Here is a 22,483-nt window from a genome sequence, read left to right on the forward strand (position 1 = left end):
GTCCAAAGAGTATCAGTTCCTCCTCCCAAGTTTGGAGGTAGGAAGGGGAATATTTCCCAAGTGCTGCATTTAGTTCTGAGTAGAGGAATGACAGCAAGTATCGGGTAGAGGAGTTAGACGAGGGCGATCTTAAGAAATGCAGAAGTTGCATGGACCTCTAAAAATCCAGCATATATGCTGATCAGGGGGCAGTTAAAATTTCGCTAGTGACCCATTGACTATGATGTATGAAATGCAAGACCCTCTGTATTCCCTCTTCCCATAGTCTAATGAAGATCTGTTCCTCTATTCCAAGTGGTAATGAGGTATTTCCCAAAATTTGCTGCATAGGTGAATGTGAGGGCAAGAGTCTTGATAGAAATTGTTTTTTTTACACACTTGCCATGTAGCATATATCAATGGGTGGGTGCACAGTGCTGGTTGTGGCAACCATGGGATGGATGTAAGCAGAGTTTTGTCAAAAAACTGCTCTACTTTAACCCATTGTTTGTCTTCCGAATGCCTAAACCATTCCAAAACACAGGACATATGTGCTGCAAGGTAGTATAGGGAGAGATTAGGAACTCCAAGACCTCTGTCTGTCTGCTCTTAACAGGAGGTTATGATGGTGTCCTCTCCTGCTCCAGATAAACCGGAACATTTTAGAATGCATGCTTTTAAAAAAGGGAGTGGGTATTAGGATAGGGATGGCCTGAAACAGGTAAAAAGTTCTCGCTAAGATGTTTATCCTAATAGTATGTATGCAGGTGTACCATGAAAGAGTGGGGGAACCCATCTTTAAAGATATTTGGAGATACTGGCGAAAATTGGGGAAAAAATCACATGGAATATTTGGGACAGGTGAGATGAAAGCTGTATCCTAGGGATCGAATATTTAGCCCCAATCCATTGCATCATAATGTCTCCCAAACCCATGTAAGCTTCAAGAAAATCCATGTCAACTCAATTGAAGGCCTTCTCAGCATCTGTGGAAAGTAGCATGGGCGGCCTACCAAACCGCTGTGCTGCATAGATCCAAGTGATGGCCTGGGAGGACAATTTAAGTCCTGGTTCAGGAGTGAGATAGCCCTATACCAAAGGGTGCCGCATCCTTGTTAAGTTCGCAAATAACTGTGATCAAGGCCCAAACCAAGTCTCTGGGAAGGGCTCCATCCTTCCCAGAGGTCAAGGTCAAGGAGGTAAAATCCCTATAGTAAGGGAGAAGCTGTCAGGGTTTGGTGCTTTCCCAGTGTTAGTCAGTTCAATAGCTGTCTGGAACCTTTCTGTTGTGATAGGGGAGTCTAGTTAAGCTGGGGATATTCAATTTACGGTGGTATTGTCTTATTTTTTCAAGTTTGAGATAGGTGTAGGCCACTTCATCTGCATTATTTTGATTAGTATTGTATAAAGAAGCGTAATACTCTCTAAATTTTTTTAGTAATGTTTTTAGGTTAGTAGATCTAAATGCGACATGGGTGCACGCTCTCAGCCCACGCAACACTCTAGCTAGAAGCCTGCCACATTTGTCACTGCGCTCGTAATATATCCTTTGGCACCTAATCATGGCTGTTCTAGCCTTCCCCAAACAGAAAAATGTCTAAGTAATGCAAACTCATTTCCCACACTCCTGTACAGGTCACGCTTATGTAAAGCTTTCAGCACCTGAATATATTGCAGTGTGGAGGAGTTTTGAGCCTGTCTTTCCCTTTTGATCCGAGAACTGCATCTAATAAGCAGACCCCGCACCACTGTTTTATGTGCTTCCCAGACTATCGTAGACGAACAGTCTGGGGAGGAGTTCACCTCAAATAGTGTTACAGTTCAGTGGCAAGGTCCGCCTTTATTGCTGGATCAGAGAGGAGGGACTTGTTTAATTTCCATTGCCAAGATTTAGGGGAGGCACAGGAAAGAGTCAGCATCAACAGAACAGGAGCATGGTGCAAATGGTACATTGGGTTACATGGAAAAGGTCTGACTGTCTAAGCCAGAAGTGGTCTATCCTGGAGTACATCTGAGATCCAGTCAAATGGTGGTGGAAATGGGGAGGGAGTTGCAAAGGAAAAAGAGCCTCTTAGGGATGCCCTGTAGGGGGGTGATGAGAGGGGTAGAAGGCAAGACCCCTTGGGGCCTAGGCCAATGGGTAGAGGTAGGGTAAATTAAGGCACCTTACAGTGTCAATACTCGGGTAACACTCAGAATCCTAAGTGGGGAAACAATAAAAATGTGACGGCATGGGCGAGGCTTCCCGCCTCACACCTCTAACATCTTAGGTAACAAGGGTCACCAGAACCACAGCAGGCCATATAATGGCCATAAGATATAAAGAAAAAATTAGGTTGCTTTGTAGAAATTTCTACACTACAAAAACAACAGTACAATTTGAATAATACCAGCAGCAACAGTAAATCTTCATTCAAATAACTTTTTGGTGTAGCTCCCACAATGGATATGTAGATATCACTTTTCAGCATTTAGAATAGACTTGTGGAGTTCTGTGTCTATTTTCTCCGGTCAGATAAACCGAGAATGGTAGGAGAGTGTCCCTCTTATTTTCAGGCTGGGTCCTCTTGGCATGAGTCAACACGGCGTCTTGCAGATTTCCTCGCAGGTGTGCGCCATTTGGGTTCCTGTGTGGAGTGAAGCACGAGTTGTGCAATATCGCCATCTGTGTGCAATTTGTGTGCAATGAGATGGAAGGGAAATCCCCATCTTGTTGGTGAAGGACAGATAGAAATGGTTTAGGAGCCTTGCGCAGCATTAAAGTATGGCGGGAGAGAGATACTAAGGGAGCTGAATTTGCAAGCCTTGGAAGATGATAGAATCTTGGGATCTAGTTGCTGTCATAATGGATTCCTTTACTGCAAAAGAGGGGACCCTTCATATCACATCCTGCAGTTTAAATAGATCTGGATTTTTTGGGCTGAGGGTCCGATAGATATGGTCTATTTCAACCACGAAATCTAACAGTAGAGTGTTAAAAATGTCTGTGGCTGCAGCATGGAGGTCCTTATAGGTGACCTCTTTTGGCATCCCCCTCAACCATATATTATTGCAGTAAATGCGGTTCTCTAAATCATCCTGCTGTGTCAGCAGTTGTTGTACCAGCATGGAGTTGAGAGTTAAAAGTTTCAGTGTGATGATCTCCTTTCAGGTCAGCGGTTGCCTTTTGATTATCCTCCATCCTGCTGGTGATGTCCTTTTTCAAGGTGGCCACCTCCTCTTTTACTGTTTTTTCTAATCTGCTCATACAGGCAACCAGATCCTGTGTAATGAGGGGAGCAGCGCTGTCTTTATTACTGACATGCTGGTGTTGTGTGGGCTGTAAGTCAAGGCAGGCTGTAGTGGCATCAGGTGACATGCTGAGGGTGGAACAGGGAGAAGACGGTGCCATTTTAAAGGGGAGGTGTCTCCTACCTCCTCAGCCATAGATCCCGAATGGGAGAAGAAAGCCACGATTTCTCGGGAGTGGAGGGTGCCCCTAGGCTTATTTTTGCTGCGTTGTGAGCTGCGACCCATTACCTTGTAGCGGCAAATAGTGTGACGGTGAAAAATCAAGGCGTGTGGCGGGAGCCGAGCTGACTAGCTGCTTACTCGTTCATGTACATGCGCAGTCCCCCAGTTTAACAAATTTTTAATTCCCATAGGACAACTGGGCACTTTACAGCAAAAGAAGGCCCAATATAATGGAGCTGTTAACTCTCAATTTCTTACATCGGTTTCAGTCAGTTTGCTTATTTTTTGCATTTTACTTGCACACTTTTGCAAACAGATCCTCATAGTTCTCCAGCATGATTATTATGTAAATCGTTCATTTTTAGATATTAATGGGAACATAAAAACAAATTCTGCAGCAAAGCTGGGTTTGTGTTATGTGTAAAGGTGTTAATTAACATTGTTCACTTTTGGACTGAGATTTCATTGCTTTTTTCTCCCCACAAAAAAAGATCTCTTTTGTGTCACCTGGAAAAGAGAAGCAAAGAAGTCCTCCTAGTGGCAACACATAAAGCGATGAAAATCTATAAACAGGAACGCCAAACTAGAATTTTAAAAACTAAAGAGTTCCTAAAATAGGTAAAAAAAAGGCTAAGCATATTTTAGGTGTTTCAGCAGTTCAAAGGGTTTTCCCTTTAATAAAGCAGAACTAAACTGAGAATAAAAAATCACACTTACCTGTAATCCCGCAGATCCCTCGATGGCGGTGGACCTCCCTTTGATCTGGTCCCGCGTTGTCCTAGAATTCCTCTTCATGGCCGCGTGCCACCATTTGTCTTCTCTTCTGTCTTTTTCTTGTCTTCTTGCTACGCCACCCAATCTTGCAGTGCGTAGGTACAAGGTTGGGTAATGTAGCCTGCTGTAAAGGGGGGGGGGGGGGGGAGATTGCACTCCCATTCACTCCCATTCAATCTTGATCACCGCTGCAATCAAGGCTAAAAGGGGCGGTGCTGCACCTTTTTTTTTTTTTAAATAATTAAATAACATTTTTCCTTTAGGGTTGTCTACCCTTTTATGTTATTAGAAGGGTTAATTTTAATTTACCTTTAAATTTTAGGGTTTATGTTAATATCAAAGTTAATGTTGATTGATTCCTAGAATGTTAAATCCATGTCTTGAAATTCCAATTACAGATTAGGCCTTGATGAAGGAAGCAGCATCATCATTGATTCCCCCCACAATGTATGTATGTATATATATATATATATATATATATATATATATATATATATATATATATATATATATATGCTGCAGCATCATCATTGATTCCCCCATATATATATATATATATATATATATATAAATAATATATATATATATATATATATATATAAATATAAATATATATAAATATATATATATATGCTTGTTGCTACCGTGAAGGGAGTATAAGCCGGCTCGTAAAGCTGGAGCCTAGCTATGTAATAGCACAGGATTATTTTCAGAATATCTGGGATGCTGTTTGTGTATTTCCCTGTGTATCTGAGTAAACTGCCAAGGTACATAATGTATGGTCTATCATTGACACATTTATTTTCCTGTTAGTTTGGAAATTAGGTGGACTAAGTGTGTAAATAAAAAGACCAAGTTTTTACTGCTGAAAATACAATTTAAATATTTTTTAATGCAGGCACAGAAGTAAAATAGACGAGACATGCATTATCATTTAACATTGGTGGTTATGGCCAGAAAACAATTGCCATTTTACTCTCATATATACTGTTTCAATCTTTTTCTCCATAACTCTATTGTTGTTATGCTGTTGCATTATCTTTATGCTGTTGAACTATTTGTTGTATCATAAAAGTCACTCTGTGATTCTATTTCGTGAAAATAAGCAGCATACACCAAAGCAATAATACAACATTATTAGCAGAAAAATTACATGACAATGTGTCTAATGTCAAGATCACAGCATTATAAGGGGGTCGAACACAAAATACAAACTGATTTTTCATTTTAAATAGATTCCGAACTGAGGTAAGAATCTTGCTTGGTGTTAACTGAAATTCAACTCAATATTCTGGTTTCAGATATGTTGCCTAATTATGCACTTAATTCTACATTTAAAGGGATCATTAAAATGTCTTACCACTTATTCTCTGCACTGGATTCCCCCTATAGGACTATAGGTTCTTTGCAGTCATTCAACAAAAAAAAAAAAAGCATGGAGTTTTTTTAAATAAATGATTACACAAACCCTCAATAACTCCTACTTGCTGTGCAATAAATTCAATAATATCGGGTCAAGGAGTAGGATTCCTGCAATATTAATATATTTCCACCACCATATTCTTCATACTGTAATTCATTTCAATAATCCTCCTGTACAGCAGAGTTCAAGCTGACAGGGATTATACAAGCAAGTAGAGAAAAAACTGAGTGAACAGAATAATTATATCATTTTGTTGCTGCTCTTTCTGCAAGCTGGTGACACCTGCTGTATTCTTCAACTGTAATAGAGATATTAGTGTCACTCTCCTGGCTGTGCTGGCTGGTAGAGGTGTATGAATCACAAAGGGGTTGAACAGGAATATATATCCCTTGGTAGATAAGACAGTTATTATTATTAATATTACACAGTATTTATTTATAAAGTCCATAGTCATGTACCATGACCATAGTCATATGTATTATTACAGTCTAAGGTAAATTTTGGGGGAAGCCAATTAACCTAATTGCATGTACCCAGAGGAAACCCACACAAACACGGGGAGAACCTGCAAACTCCATGCAGATAGTGTCCTGGCTGAGATTTGAACCTGGGACCTAGCGCTGCAAAGGCCAGGGCACTTACCTCTAAACCACCGTGCAAAGTTTACACTTTAAATGTTGTGTGTAGCTGTTTTCCTAGAATTCAGATTTAAGTGCTGAGCTGTCCCCAAATGCCTATATGTATACAAGCCCTAAGACAGAAGTCCAGCCAAATATGATGGGTCAAAATATAGCTTGAGAATCCTCATCTGTTTAAAAAAACAACTTCCAAAGAAAAGATACAGACCAATCAAGAAGAAGGAAAAATAAATTAAAACTGAACATTTTAGTAATTCCTTGCTTTAAAAATTTGACAAAACCGATCTATCTGCAAGAAACCAGAGACAAGCCACTGAAGAAGATAATACTGCCACTGTGCAGTACATCAAGGAAATATCACAAGACTTAAAATTACTTTGAAGGAGGAAATTGCAGAGGAGAGATAACACAGCTAGGGAATTTCAACATTTTAAATTATAAAAAGGATGAGTTTAGGGTAACCTTTTTTTTATATTTAGTTATATTTAGGTAAAATGCCTCCTAAAATCTTTGCACATTGTACATACAATACATGGTGCTTATAAGAGCAAAAGAAGATATGACATACTACAATGGTATAGAACAGAGATATTTAAATAAACAACACATATTTTTACCTTTAGACATATACACTTCCCCTAACATCAAATTTTGTTTTGTACACTTGTGGTAGAATATATACAATAATTTACCTAATTATTTTTAGCAAAGAAACATTTTTATATAGATCACTATAAAACAACTACTACCCTTCTCTGTCTGCAGTTTCCCTCATACAAAAGGCTCCAGCATTCTCAAAGTTCACAGCCTGCAGACCCTGATAACGCAAGGCTGTTTTGGGCAAGTGTGGACTGAGTGAGGTAGTGGAAAGTGATTTACAGTTAGGTCCATACATATTTGGACAGGGACAACTTTTTTCTAATTTTGGTTCTGTACATTACCACAATTAATGTTTAATGAAACAACTCAGATGCCGTTGAACTGCAGACTTTCAGCTTTAATTCAGTGGGTTGAACTAAAGCCTTTTTTTTAACACAATCACTTTATTTCAGGGCTTTAAAAGTAATTGGACAATTGACTCAAAGGCTTTTTCATGGGCTGGTGTGGGCAATTCCTTCGGCATGTCATTATCAATTAGGCAGATAAAAGGCCTGGAGTTGATTTGAGGGGGGGGTGCTTGTATGTGGAAGATTTTGCTGTGAAAAGACAACATGCGGTACAAGGAGCTCTCCATGCAGGTGAAACAGGCCATCTTTAAGCTGCAAAATCAGATAAAACCCATCTAAGAAATTGCTACAATATTAGGAATGGCAAAATCAACAGTTTGGTAAATCATGAGAAAGAAACAAAGCACTGGTGAACTCAGCAACGCCAAAAGACCTGGACGTCCACGGAAGACAACAGTGGTGGATGATTGCAGAATCATTGCCATGGTGAAGAGAAACCCCTTCACAACAGCCAACCAAGTGAACAACACTCTCCAGGAGGTAGGCGTATCGATATCCAAGTCTACCATAAAGAGATTTTAAACATTTTTTATATTCATGATATCTACTAGACCCTTGTTGGGACATATTTCTGTAAGTTACAGGTCTAAAATTAAAAAAAAAAAATTTCATGAAAAACAGTGTACTGCTTTTGGTACAGAAACCTAGACATCAGTGTAACGCCCAGGAGGTTAAAGCAAAGAAGTAGAATATTTTTGAATGGCCAAGTCAGTCACCTGATATGAACCCAATTGAGCATGCATTTCACTTGTTGAAGACTAAACCTCGGAAAGGCCCACAAACAAACAGCAACTGAAAGCCGCTGCAGTAAAGGCCTGGCAGAGCATTAAAAAGGAGGAAACACAGCATCTGGCGATGTCCATGAGTTAAAGACAGCAAAGGGTTTTCAGCCAAGTATTAGCAAATGAACATTTTATGTTTATTACATTTTAAATGAAAATTAAAAATTTTTATTTTATTTACATTGTCCATTTACTTTTGAGCCCCTAAAATGAAGTCATTATGTTAAAAAAAAAAAGGCTTTAGTTTCGCAAATTTTTATGCAATCATTTTCAACCCACTGAATTAAAGCTGAAAGTCTGCAGTTCAACTGCATCTGAGTTGTTTCATTTAAAATTAATTGTGGTAATGTACAGAACCAAAGTTCGAAAAAAGTTCACTCTGTCCAAATATGTATGGACCTAACTGTATATTGCTTTTAATGTAAGCTGTTTGTTTTAATGTTCTTTACTGTTACCCTTTTCTTACTCTTCTTTTTACACCACAATTTCACATATTCAGCCACTGCCAGGATGTGATATTCCCCAGTACTGGTTGTCCCTACATGCTCCAAACTGCAAACCAGTTCAGGTTCTCAAAAGATATTTTTAACCTTTGGCATACATGGTTTTTTCTCCTTTACTCCTTATTTTTTATACTTCTCAGAATATTTACGTTAAGTTTCTGCAATCAGCCGTATTTGCCGATTTCTGTTTATCTGCAGGTTTTGCACTGCACACCTATCCAAAACTTTTGAGCATGATTATTGTAGTAGTCGCTACTGTAGTCACTACTACATTATTCACATGATTTTTTTCATGCTCATACTTTCATTACAAGTGACTAGGATGGCACATCACATTGATTTTTCTTTTCTTTCACAGCTTAACAGTATTGACTTCTCCTGTAGTACGGATATAACTCAGTTTCGACAACTGAATCTGGATGACATTCGAAGAGCTTTCTTTTTGGTATGTTTTTTTTTTTGTTTTTTTTTTGAGTGTTGTGGTCATTGTTTGAGTGTTGTGGTCATTGTCTTTGGCATAATGTTTTTTTAAAGATTCAATTGAGTTGTCATACTTATTATTCTAGAGTTGAGTAATCCACACATATAAAATAGGTTTTAATATCTGTTTTAGATAGTTTGTGCCTATTTATTTTATGTTTCTTTGCAATTATGTTCCATAACTTGCCCCTGTACTACAATTTCTATGTTGGCAATTTGAAGAAAGGTGTGATAGTGCTAACTTATCAGGTTTAAAGATAACATGGGTTTAATAAAATTTCATATATAATGTTTTAAAAATGAATAGTTTTATTGAACAACTATGCTTGGAAAATTGAACGGATATTGTTGACTTTAAAGCTGAATTCCAAGCAAGCTCAGTGTATACAAAAAAAAGATAGCAATGGTATTTAAGCAGTAATTGCAGAAGACAACTTGTATGAAGAAAGCCTTTGTCGGTAGATGAGTGTCAATTATTAGACCCTAGGGGACTTCTAAATCTCCATAGGCAAGGTTAACCTCCCGAGCAATTCATTTCTGTCCAGATTTATGTCTAAAAGCGATACGTTGTTTTTCATGAAAATTTATTTCACAGTATAATATATTAGTATGAGTATATAAGGTTTGAAACACAAAAACATGTCAAATAATAAATTAAATATATATTTTTTTTAATTTTTAAATTAAAAAAACAATAAATAAATATACTCATACTAATATATTATACTGCAAAATAACTGTTTGTGAAAAACAATGCACTGATTTTACACATATAAATCCACTGTGTTGCATTCAATACAGCTATTTTGTATTGTATTGAATGCAATACAAATAGATTTGAATTTCCCACCCTGAACGGAACGCCGGTGACTCATCAGGTGCAGAGAACGCCAGCCTGAGGAAGGAGGAAGACACGAAGGATGATGGAGGACACCGACTGATCAGGTATTCACTTTGTTTACTATTGTTTCCATAGGTTTACCTACCCTGAGTGTGAGTCAGGGTTACCGCTTCCAGCATCTTTTTTCTACCCCGAGTCACACTTGGGGTTACCGCTAGGGAGGATAAAGAATTTGTAATATGTAAAAGTATTCCTTTAAAAATGCAATTCTTTGAAGTTAATTGTCACTGGTCCCCTAATGTCAACATATCAATGGGCAACTATTTTTTAAAAACTTTTCACCAGCAGGAGTATTATACTTATAAATAAACAGCTTAAATATACAAGGTTAGCATGCCCTGCAGATCAAGAAGGTAGAATAACAAAGTTGGTGATGGAATTAGTAGATAAAAAATATTCTATCTATATTATATATGCCCCTAATGCTCCAACTAAGCAGTTTTTTCAAACAATATCCACATGGGTATCACAGGATTGAAATCCAAATAAATTGCTAGGAGGTGATTTTAATATGGTCATGAATCATAGAGAGGATAAAACACAAACAAATTCAGTAGGTAAGCTGCAGGGACAAACTTTATTGAATAGTAATGAAACAACATATTTAACAGATTTTGTACAATCTATGAGCTTGCATGATGTATGGAGGGAGAGATATTCGATTGAAAAACAATTTACATTCTATTCACATGTACATGCCTCACATTCAAGAATAGATTAATTTTTTTTTGTTCTACATCATTATACCCCCTAATAGAACACCTGGAAATTGGTGCAATGGTCCTTTCAGACCATGCACCAATTTTGATAGATGTCATGGATATGACACCTAAAGGTGTCAAAAAAGGATAGAAATCCTATGTATTTGGAATCATATAGACCGATTTCATGGATAAAATGTAGATGCAAAATCTTGTCAAAAATCATTGCTGATAGGTTAGCTTCTATATTACCACAGTTGATATTTCCTTCCCAAGCGGGATTTGTGCGGAAACACTCAGCAGTGACAAATATCCAGAAAGTATTGGGAGTTCTAGAAACTGCTAAAATACAACCAGATAACATTATTGCAATCTTGGGGATCGATGATGAAAAAGCATTTGATAACATTAGTATACAATGGCTATTTAAATTTAAAATGGCTTTTTGTTAGCGTTCCAACCCTTAGCATGGACGATTGAGACGCCACCTAAATTACATGGAGTAAAAATAGGGACACAAGAAATAAAAGCTGCATATTTTGCAGATAATATTGTGGTATTTACAGCTAAACTTTTTACAGCTAAAATATGTCTGTGACATATGTTATATTCAAGAATTGTATCAGACATTTAGCAAAATCTCAGGTTTGAAGATTAATATTGGAAAAAAAGTGAAATACTAACATAATACTAAAATAACCTGGGATATAACGATTCCCTTTACAATAGCAAAGTCAAATATAACGTACTTAGGAATTAAAATCGGAAAACGCCCATCCTCTATTTACCATCTAAACTATCCTCCTTTAATACAGAAAATTTTTAAAGAACTGGAACTGTGGGACAAGTTACCACTATCTTTGTTTGGCATGTGCCATTTATTAAAAATGGTTTCTTTTGCGAAATTGCTCTATCCTATGCAAACAATACTGTTACTAAGACATAAAGATATACAAATGCTGGATAGGGCATTCAGTAAGAGAGCAAGGTAAGAGAGCTAAAATATCCCCATCTAAACTGACATTACCAAAAGAGGAGGGAGGGGTTAACTTTCCAGATATAAGATTTTATACCTTAGTGTGTCTTACACGGCATGTAGTAGATAGGTTACTGGATACATCTAGACATTTCAATGTAGATTTAGAAATGAATATGGTGTTACCATGGAATTTGAAAGCCTTATTACATTGCAAAGTAACTAAATTGCCAGATCACTTGAAGCATAATTTGCTGATTAAAGATACAATACTTACATGGCGAGAAGTTAAGGTGCGTACACACTTCCAATTTTTATCGTTCCAATCGAACGACGAACGATCGATTGGGCAAAAAATCATTCGTAAAAAAGTAACCAACGACGCCGACGAACGAGGAAAGTCGCTGGAAACGAACGACCGGACCGGCGGATCGGATTGGACGACGATCGTTGAACATCGTTCGTGTGTACGGTCGTTCGTTGATCATCCATGTTCAGAGCATGCGTGATGAACGAACGTCCGTTCACTTTCCTGTCGTGCACATAGTTCCTCTATCGCTTAAACGATCGTATCTATTGTGTGTACAATATCTACGAGCGATCGTGTCGTTACCTCTATGTGCAGTATCGGTGCTATACGATCGTTCATATATATCGTGCAGGAACGTTCGTCGTTCGTTTTCCGACGATAATAATTGGAAGTGTGTACGTAGCTTTAGGCATAAAATGAGGATATCCACAGGTGTGTCCAGATATTAGTGGAGATCCAAATTTTAAACCTAGACACATATGTAGGGTATTTCAGATGTGGAAAAAAAAGGGTTATACTATTGTCATGATTTATTAGATGATGAAATGGAACAGGTGTTGCCCAAGTTCTTAAAGAGAAAAATAATTTGACAGCTGGGCCAGCCCATGTATTGTACTATTTGCAAGCGGTATCTTACTATAGAACATTGATAAGGCCATATTCCCATGTAAATCCAATGTAGATAAGTGTTTATGAGAATTTGCTTACTTTATCCCCTTTATCGATATCAAATTCTATCAAAATTATCAAAGAAATTTTATTAGGCTATTAATGTGGGACAGTGGCAAAGAGATTTCTTGATCGAAGAGTTAGTAGATCAAATTCTACAAGGATATTTGACAGTTCGGAAATATATGAATAATGAAAATTGGAGAGAGACTAAATTTAAAATTCATAGAGCACACAAAGTTATTAGGAAAAAGGAAAAAGATGGGCCATGTGTTTTCCATTTAAAAAAAGTTATAAAAATTGTTTATTAAAAGAAAACAAAACATTTTTCTGTATTGCTTTGAAATATATATTTACTTGTAAGGAACTACTACTGCTACTACTTGTTCATTATATCCCAGTGAAGTTAGGGTCAATATAGGTAATTTTCCTTTTAATGGTCTATCTTGACGCATTTTGCCCTTTGTGCTGGTTGTCTGCTGACAGGACAGTCTTTTCCATTTTATCCAAAAAAAGCAATATCCAACCCAATTTTCCCTGTGCATTTGAAAACCTCATCTCTCTCTAACACCATAGAAGTTATCCTGGGTGTTTGACATATTACCCATATTCATTATCTCACTTTCGAGAGTGAATATCTGTTTAGTATTTTACATCTTTCTACAGATAATTTATCCTCATCAAGCAGTCAATCCACCAAGTTTATTCCACCAGTGTTTTTAACAGGACTACCTTCATAGAAAATCAAGCTTGAGCAAGTGTATTCAGACCACTACCCCTCCCTTTTTGTACTATTCTGGCATTCGGGTACAAGCACAATTACTGATCTTCTATCCATTTATTTTACATCGCTACCTGGTCAATATACCATGGTCTCAACTCCCCTGAGGAAGCCCACGAGGGCGAAACGCGTCAGGAGAGACCATTAACAGGAAAATTACCTATATTCCTATATTGACCCTCACTTCACTGGGGTTTGGTGTACATTATAACCAACCCGATATAATGTATCTAGATTCATAACGTCAGAGTACTAAAACCTTATATGTATGTATGTATGTTAGGACATTTATTTTATTTTATTGAATATAAAAAAAAGATTTTATTAAATTGTTTATTAATACTGCCTGAAAGAAACACTTTTCTCTTCATCCTCTTCTTATCTATATAATATTTATATTGTAACCAGATCGTAAGTATTTTTCTCCATAAGGCAAATCAATGAGGTAAATTTGCACATGACAACTTGAACCATGTTTGCTTTCACGATTTAATGAACATTTCCTTTTATATTTTTTTTAGGTGTTCTTCATAGTCACTGCCTTTTTCGGTACTGGGAATATAGCATCAATTAACAGGTGGGATTAAATTTTAAAGCCATAATAAGAAAAACAATCAGAAATTCACCGGTGGTTTTAATGTAAGCCATGTTTAAACCAATATTCTAACCTTACCCCAATTGCTTCTTATGTAGTTTCGGCCTGCCACTACATTGACATGTTGTGGTGGCAGTTTTCTGAATCCTGGCGATTTCTGACTCTATGAACTGAGCCTTAAAAAAATTTCTATTGAACTATCTTCCAAACATATCCTGTATATGAGTGTTGGCTGGCTTACTGACTTAAGCTGGGGAGAAAACAACTTCTGTTTTTTACATACTTACCTGAGTTGTGAGAGCTATTGACTACTGTGATATTGAGTTTCTTCAGCAGAAACCTTATTACCCTTGAACCACAATAGGCCCCCAAGACTGCTTTTGCACTGTAGTGGTATTCATAGAAATCTGTTAAGGTTTGTGATACAGGCTTAGCCAGTGGTAAAGAGGTTTGCACTAGATGAAGTGAAGTCATTCTGAGTCGGATAAGTAAGTAGCCGTGATAAGGCTATGGGGGTTCAACAAGGCAGTAAAAGTATTTTTGTGTGGAAGTAACATTTTAGAGATGTGATATTTCTTCTTCTCATTATGTATCTAATTTGTTCCTTTTTAGTTTTGACCCAGCATCTGTGTATTGTTTCCTTACTGTGTTTAACCCATTTGTGATGGGATCTTTAATGATGTGGAAGGTGAGTTTTTAAGTTTCTATTAAGCTTGTTGTATGTCCATTCAGTTAGTCGTGTAATCTGTGCACCTCTGCTAGACTGCACAGCTAGATTCTATGCTCATTTAGACATTTCTGTTGAGCAATGCAACCTGAACTAGGACTAACCCAAGTCATTGAATGAACAAAGGAGCGATAGTTAGACAGACTCCAATGTGCCATGCAGTAAAGTCTGACTAGATTACAGTGATACCATTTCCTTTCCTATTCCTAATTCTGCTTTGTAGAATTACAAGAGGCTTATATCAAAAATAAAAGAAAAAACTCTCCACTCCCTAAAAAGTAACTAAACCTAATTTTCAGTACACATCTGCTGTGCAAATTACCACAATGACAAATAAATGCAATAAAAAAAAATGCAGAGAGCCTAAAAAGCCCACCAAAATTTATAAACCAAATGAATTTGTGAATCATTGGTATCTAAAACTATTGGTTCTGTCTGTTACCTCATCTAATTTCTGTCCCTTTTTAAACTGAATCCTCCCAGTGCACTGTCACGCTATACAGCTCAAAAACAATAATTTGGTTGGGAGGTGTACAAGCAGAAATTGGTTGTCTTTGTTTTTTCAAAGAAGTTAGCAAAATCTGATGAGTACGTGTGCATTGAGGTAGCGCAATGTGTTTTAGCATCCATGGACAAAAAAAAAATTACCTTTTATTTAAATGGACTTTTATGTACTTTCTTACTTTATTTACTTTTATTTTACATTCAGATTTTTTATTTATTTATAGAGCGTTAATCACGGAGTCAAATTCCCTCTGCTAGTGGTTTATTTGTATATTTCATACCTAATTTTGGTGGGAATTTATCAATAGGGCTCTATTTATAAAACAAGGAAATTTGACCTTCAAACTCAAACATTCCCTCATGGGAATCTTTTAAGTAACAATGCATAATACCATTTCTAATTACTTGCAAAAATACAAAACTAGTCATAACCACAAAAAGTACTAAAGCGCAAAGTACAGCTATATACAATTAACCTCATGTGGTTGAGTGTTTGTCTTTCTTTTTGGTATCATGTATGATGAAAATGGTTTATATCTTTTATCATATGTTTGTGAATAAAATACTGGATTATAAATCATTTGAATATACCTTCATTTTTAAGAAGATACAAGACTTAAAAATCCTGCATTAACACAACAATTACATTTATCAATTACAATTACATTATAGCTTTATTACAAAAATAGGACAAAGGAGTGTGGGATGAAAAAAGAGAACATTTTCATCTAAAGCAATCTCATATAGATAGAGAGTGATAGAAAGTGGGGTTTAAAATAGGGTGCTAAAATCTAGGGAGAACCCAAATAATTACCTCCTACCTACTTGAGCCGTGACTGTAATAACATTGAAGGCCTGGTACTTCTAACCCCCCATAAAGCCTGGAGTTGTATAGTGCATTCTAGGCCATTTTTGACCCCACATAAATCAAAGTAGTTTATTTTCAAGTGCCAGGGACTTGTTACGATTCATGGACAGACCCAAGGATTCAGTGAAAAAGCAACAAGAAACAAGAAGGTTCAATAAAGTAGCTAAAGTGGATCTATCAACACTTTTTTTTACTTTATATTACAAGGTAAAAATATCCGTTTTTATATAACCAAAAACAAAATTAATTTATTTAAAAATTTGAAGGGGAGACTTCTCTCTTTCTGTCTTTATCACCACAAAAGTAAAGACTGAATGGGAAACCCTCAGCCTCCTGATTTATATATGTCACAGGCTGTGGGCGGTTCCTTCTGTGTATGCCTGAGTACCAAAGTATCAACGTTTTCCTCCAATGTTAGAAATAAAAATGAAAATGCTGATCTCACACATGCGCACTGCAGCACATTGACATTTTTTTTACCCCTGGCTCCTCAGGGGTAACGCTTTAATTGCAAGAGCAAACAGAAAGGAGACAAACGGCACCCTTGTCTAGTGCCCTTTCTAATATAAAAGCGTGGAGATAGGTAGCCTTGAAATTTTGGCAGAGGGAGCATTATATATTGTGGATAATGTCGATGGAAGGCTGGGTCAAAGCCCATGGTATGTTGAAGGAAGAACAAATAGTCCCAGGATAAGATATCTAAAGTTATTTGCAAATCTAGAGATAGGAGCATAGTCTCCCTGGTATACCCATCATCTCAACTAAACTGTACCATCAAAATCGAAGCAATTGACCTGCTGGGTTTGGTCCTGTTCCTGATGGTTACAATTCAAGCCCACCTGATCTTGATAAATGTAAGGAGCTTTTTTTTCCACTGCAACATTCAGATGGCAGGATGTGTAAAAGATCTTATATTCTTGTAATTATTTAATGTCTTTCTAACTTGTGTTAAAGAGGGGCATTCATTTGCAATTCAGCTAGTATGCTTAATCATTTATATAGAAATTTGCCCCATTATTTATTGCTTCGTTAAAGCCTGTTCACTTTCACCCATATGGAGCTCTTTAAAGAACTTTTTTTGCTCTAAGATTCAGCTTTGTCTTCTACAGATACTCATCCCCTTCATTATGGTGATGTGCGCTTTTGAAACCGTTCAGATCTCAGCACAGATTTCTTCGAAAAGGTAAAAATGGCTATTTGAATAGGATAATAGATGTACTGCAATGTACCATTACAGTAGGGGACCCACACTGAAGCTCATGTCAGCACATGGTGTGTTGTGCTTTACTGCTACAGACAAAATTGTGAGCAACTATTTCTAGCTGCTTTTGATGTGTTGCCTGCCTTAAAGCCAAACTCGAGCCTTACCTGGTTTTTAGCCCATCCATTACCTTTTCTCATCTCTTTTCCTTAAAGATGTTCGTTTTATTTTCTTTCCTATTGTGGATTCTGCAATACAAGTAATTTTTGGATACTGCCTCAGTTCCACAAAGAAGCCACTACAGTCGCATTGTGATATAATCGGTATTTTAATGTAAGATTTCACAAAAAGTGAGAATATTTTAATAAAGTCATGTGGCAGTTTGTAATAGAAGAGGCAAAGAGAGTTTGGATGCATTATGAGGCCTAGACATCTTTAATATACACACACGTGCTGACAGCACATCCTAACACACTGCCACACAATCTAGTGCTAAGGTATGAATAGGCTTTTACCATTAAGGAGGATTACATGTATGTGTTAGTTGTGCTGACATTCCTCCCCCTTTTTCACCATACAAGTTAATAATTTAATACAACTTACCTTCAAAAATTGCTACTGTTGGCTTTTTTACTATCTACCTTATTTGCAGTTTAGCCACTGGAATATAAAACCAAAAAACTCAGGATACCCACATATTCATTTATATACAGAGGAAGTCACGCAAAGGGCGACAGAGCCTCTAGGGTGCCCTAGAGCTTACACAGAAGTGGTGTGAGCCCTGAGAATGGCCAAGGTGCAGAATCTAAGCAGCAGCCAGATCTTTTTCAGGGCCTATACTGGTGAGTATGTTGTGTCGCTGGCTGCTGCCAGGTTGCAGGTCCTTGGGCACACCATGGTGGGCAGGATGATACACGGTACCAAATCACTAGGCGGGAGAATAGTCAAGGAAGTCTGTGGTTGAGGTAGGCAGCAACCAAGAGTCAGAGGAACAAGTCAGGAGTCAAGAACCAGAAATCCAGGAGATAGACACCGGTGACATGATGACATGGACTCACAAATAATTTAGCCCTTAACAATCTTTATATCTAAACTTAAACAGTTGTGATAAATACAATATTTGTTTATTTTTGGCCTTTTACTTCTACTCATTCTCTTAAACACTGATCATCCAAAACATTTTTACCACTGATAAGAGGATTTTCTTTTTAGCAACAGCAAGGGGTGGTATATATTAGGCAGTGTTGTAACAGTGGGTACTTAAAGGTAATGTGTTGGAAGCAGGAAAAATGGGCAAGCGTAAGGATCTAATTGACTCTGAAAAGGACCAAACTGAGATGGTTAGACAACTGGGTCATTATCACTAAAACTGCAGAATTTGTGGTGTGTTCCTTATATGCAGTGGTTAGTTCCTTCAAAAAGTTGCCCAAGGAGGGGCAACCAATGAACACTGACAAGACCATGGGCAGTTAAAGCTCATTGATACCGATGGGGGATAGGGAAAGCTAGCTGCTGTAACAAAAGAGTTGGTGTAACAAAAATTACTGAAAAACTCAAGGCTGGACGTGAAAGAAAGGTGTCCAAAAACCTGTTGGGCCACAGCATGTTGTACATGGGGCTGCAAAGCCCACTCAGAATGGTATGGCTGACCCCATTCACTTTCAAAGATCATTCAATGCCCATGTAAGTGTCAGAACTGGAACGCAGAGAAATAAAAGGAGGTGGTCTTGTCTGATGAATTACAGTTTCTTTTAGATTACATAGATGGCTGGATTTATGTCTGTGGTTTACCTTGGAAAGGCGTAGAAGAACACACTATGAGAAGAAAGCAAGGTAGCAGAGGCAGTGTAGTGTGGCTTTATAAATCTTTTGCCAATGTCCTGCTACCAGTTACCACAAAGCAATTCTAGAGCTCCTTTGGAGCTGTTTGAGGGCACAAAGGAAACATTCACAATATTGAGCATGCGGTTAATATGTTTGGACTGATAGGTATATATTTCCTTAATTGTCACTCCTCTGAAAGAAAAATTATTTCTTTTTTTAGTTATTTTTTTAAAATAAACTGCAGTCAGGTTTTCCACCAGTTTTTTATGTGAGCTCACTCACCCACCCTAATATTTATATGTACTAATATACTGCTTTTCACCTAAATACATCCATTCTTGTTCACATGTGATGATTAGTGAAGTGCATTGATGAATTTGAATTTACAAAATAAAACGCATGAATTTGAATTTAAAAAATAAATACCATTACTGCTGGTACTTGTTTTTGACATGTTAAGAGCTAAAATGTACAGTGTTAAATTAAATAAATGAATTGTCCACAACTATATGCTTTTTACCCTTCTGTTAATTTATGGTATGAAAACATTTTCAAGTGTTTTTTTTTCACATGCTTATGGGAATTAGGATAATAGTCAACCACCAACAAATAAGATCAACATAATTTCTATGACAGGTTCTTGTTCAGCCAGTTCCAGTCCTTTCACATTACAGAAATTTACTTTGTGTGCGTTATCATTTACCCAGTCTTAGCTGTTCTTTCTTCAGTAGTAACTAATGATTAGTAGGGTGAACAGAGTAACCAGTAAATGGGCAATCTCCCTCCCTTCCACCTCCAGGCCCTAAATCAGCTACATGGGCTGCTATGGCTTGAGTTGTGATTCTGGTTACAATCTTACCCCAGTATGCTGATTGGACAATGAAGAAACATCAGCAAACAGACGAGGTCATCTCTGCTCTCCCCTCCTGTAAGCATGTGTCAACTGACTAAACTGTGCAATGCAGATAGACCTGATAAGAGTGAATTATAGTAGTTTTAACTAAATTGTATTGAATTTGTTTAGTAAATAAAAAATAAATGTGTTTTTTGTTTTTTTTTTCCTGAGTTTAATGAAGCTTTATACGTAGTAAAATTGTTCTAAACCATGGTGGTTTGTAATAGGGCTTACCAGTCATCTTTTGCAGCATATGAGCTGAAAATCACTGAACTTTTATAGCGAAAACTGTAAATTTAAGTTTGCCACAAGGAAAACAAAGTTCTTTTGTGCCTGTTAAATCCTTGTAATGTTAAATTGGTGAACAGAACAAGGGGCAGCAAATAAACTATGAAAAACAAAAACATCCTGGATCATAACTAGGTAAAGGTTTGATTTGGAAAAGTGCCACACTACATTTTTCTGTAGCAGTGAGTTAAAAATTTCACATAGAATCCAATGAACAGCTGTGGAGATGGCTCAGTGGAAGCTGACTTATACTTGTAGATTGAGGTTACAGGTTGAAATCCTTTGGAGCCTAATATCCTGTTAGAATGTTTTATCTAAGATTCCACTGGAGCTTTATAAACAGAACACATTGCCAGACTGATTTCAAATGCAGTTTTTCTTATCTGGAATGCATGTGTTTATCCAGATGACTACACACTGAATTGAATACATGTATTATGTTACTGTGGTATATTTACCTCATTCTTCCTTCTTTCTGCTGTCCTTGCTTAATTCAATAGCGTTTCATACACTATGTTGTTTTTGATTGCATTCTTACACAATGTTTTGGCTATTTCAGAATTATCTTTATATGAAAAAAATACTAGTAAAAATTGAATAATGTACACTGGCCTGTCATCTGTGACTGTAAATAAAGGGAGCCCTATATTTGAAAATGTTGAAAATGTATTTTCCTGATAGGATTAAAGAAAAAAAAACATTTGGTTCCCTGATCTTTATATTATTTATTTAATTTTTTTTATATTAAACTTGCTAATTTTCAACACACAGAATGTAAGTATTCTGAATATTCAAGAAACACACTTTTAAATAAGCCCTTGTTCATTTCTGTAGCTTTATGCTTTGTGGAAAATGTAATCTTCAAGGCTAATAGTTGACAAACTGCAAGCTTAACAGCTATTTTCTAAACTGTTAGAAACTAAAAACTGAAACCCACTTTAGTTCCTTATGAATGTCTTGCATTACAATACAACAGCTGATAAGGTATGGGTTAGGGAGGTATCAATAACTTTGTTTATTTGTTGTTTTTGCTGTTTTATTAAGAACATGTTACCCCGTAAATGTCCATAGTCCAGACCCGGGTACATTTTAAACCAATACCAGTTTTTAGCAGATGGAGCAGTTACATTAGCTTACCTTGTCTTGGCATTAATTACCACTGTGTCAAATAAAAAACTGTAAAATTAAGTTGCAGGGACACAGATAACTTTTTTTCCTAAGCTTTTTTGTGTTTGTTCTGTATGACATAATGATTTTCAGTGTTGTAAAGCTACTATGTTGGAATTGCTTGCTTGGTTTTTTTTTTTTTTTTACATACACAAGAATACATTTGGCAGTCACAATCTGTCTTCCAGATTTTTGTTTATACCCATAACTGAACTGTATCCAAAATAGGAGAACATTGTTTTTGCAACATTTCTGGCTACTGGTGTGCATGCTACAGCACAAATGTCTTGATGTTTTAGTTCCTTATGTACTTTCAAAGCTAATTTTTTTTACTTTATATAAAAATATATTAGGATAAAAGACTCTGAGTCATAGAATACAATATATATATATATATATATTGCATCATGTTAAAGCCTTTTTAGAACGCCGGGTTGGTGTTATAATAGAACTTTACACAGGTTTGAAGACAAATGTAGGTGGAAGTGCACAGGAATAGGCAAAATTTAATTTAGCTAAACTTTTTCTTAAAAAAATGCAACTTTTTAGCTAATTGCAAAGCTTTTCAACAAGTTTTTTCCTTGTTGTTGTTGTCATGAGCTTTTAACTTAACCTAAACTTACACAATTTACAGATGGATTTCAAAACACTTTTCTTGACTATATTTTACTTTGATTTACAGAAAAAGGACATACAGGTAGTCTCCAGGCTAAGGATAACTTGTCTCCTAGATAGAAAGTGTAGGGCAGTTTGCATGACTTGCAGAAGAAACCTAAACACAGCTGAGGTTGTATGTGATCTTAGGGGGGTAAGCTTTTTCTGCAGCCTCTTTTAACTTTTTAATGACCAAGACAAACTCTGCTGTTGTTTCTTTTTGCATATCAAAGCACAGCTTGCTCCAGAAGTTAATGAATGTCTAGGCTCCATTAGAATTTTTTTTTTGCTTTGTTTGTGATTAACTCACAGTGAGAATTTTATACAGTAACTGACACCATGCTGCCTAAAAATTTGTTGAGACAAACATCTGTCCTAATTGC

The 22,483-nt window shown here is 36.7% G+C and overlaps 1 protein-coding gene across 1 annotated transcript in view; it reads left to right on the top strand.

Moving 5' to 3' along the window:
• PIGN (phosphatidylinositol glycan anchor biosynthesis class N) overlaps positions 1–22,483 on the top strand; it is a gene marked incomplete in the record, with an annotated part of 157,832 nt that overhangs the window by 120,156 nt on the left and 15,193 nt on the right. The window contains 4 exon segments of the mRNA XM_072411829.1: positions 8,918–9,004; positions 13,899–13,954; positions 14,585–14,660; positions 17,181–17,254. Of these exon segments, the coding sequence (XP_072267930.1) occupies positions 8,918–9,004; positions 13,899–13,954; positions 14,585–14,660; positions 17,181–17,254 (293 nt within the window).

Source organism: Pyxicephalus adspersus, chromosome 5, assembly GCF_032062135.1.
Source record: "Pyxicephalus adspersus chromosome 5, UCB_Pads_2.0, whole genome shotgun sequence".
Taxonomy (NCBI): Eukaryota; Metazoa; Chordata; class Amphibia; order Anura; family Pyxicephalidae; genus Pyxicephalus; species Pyxicephalus adspersus.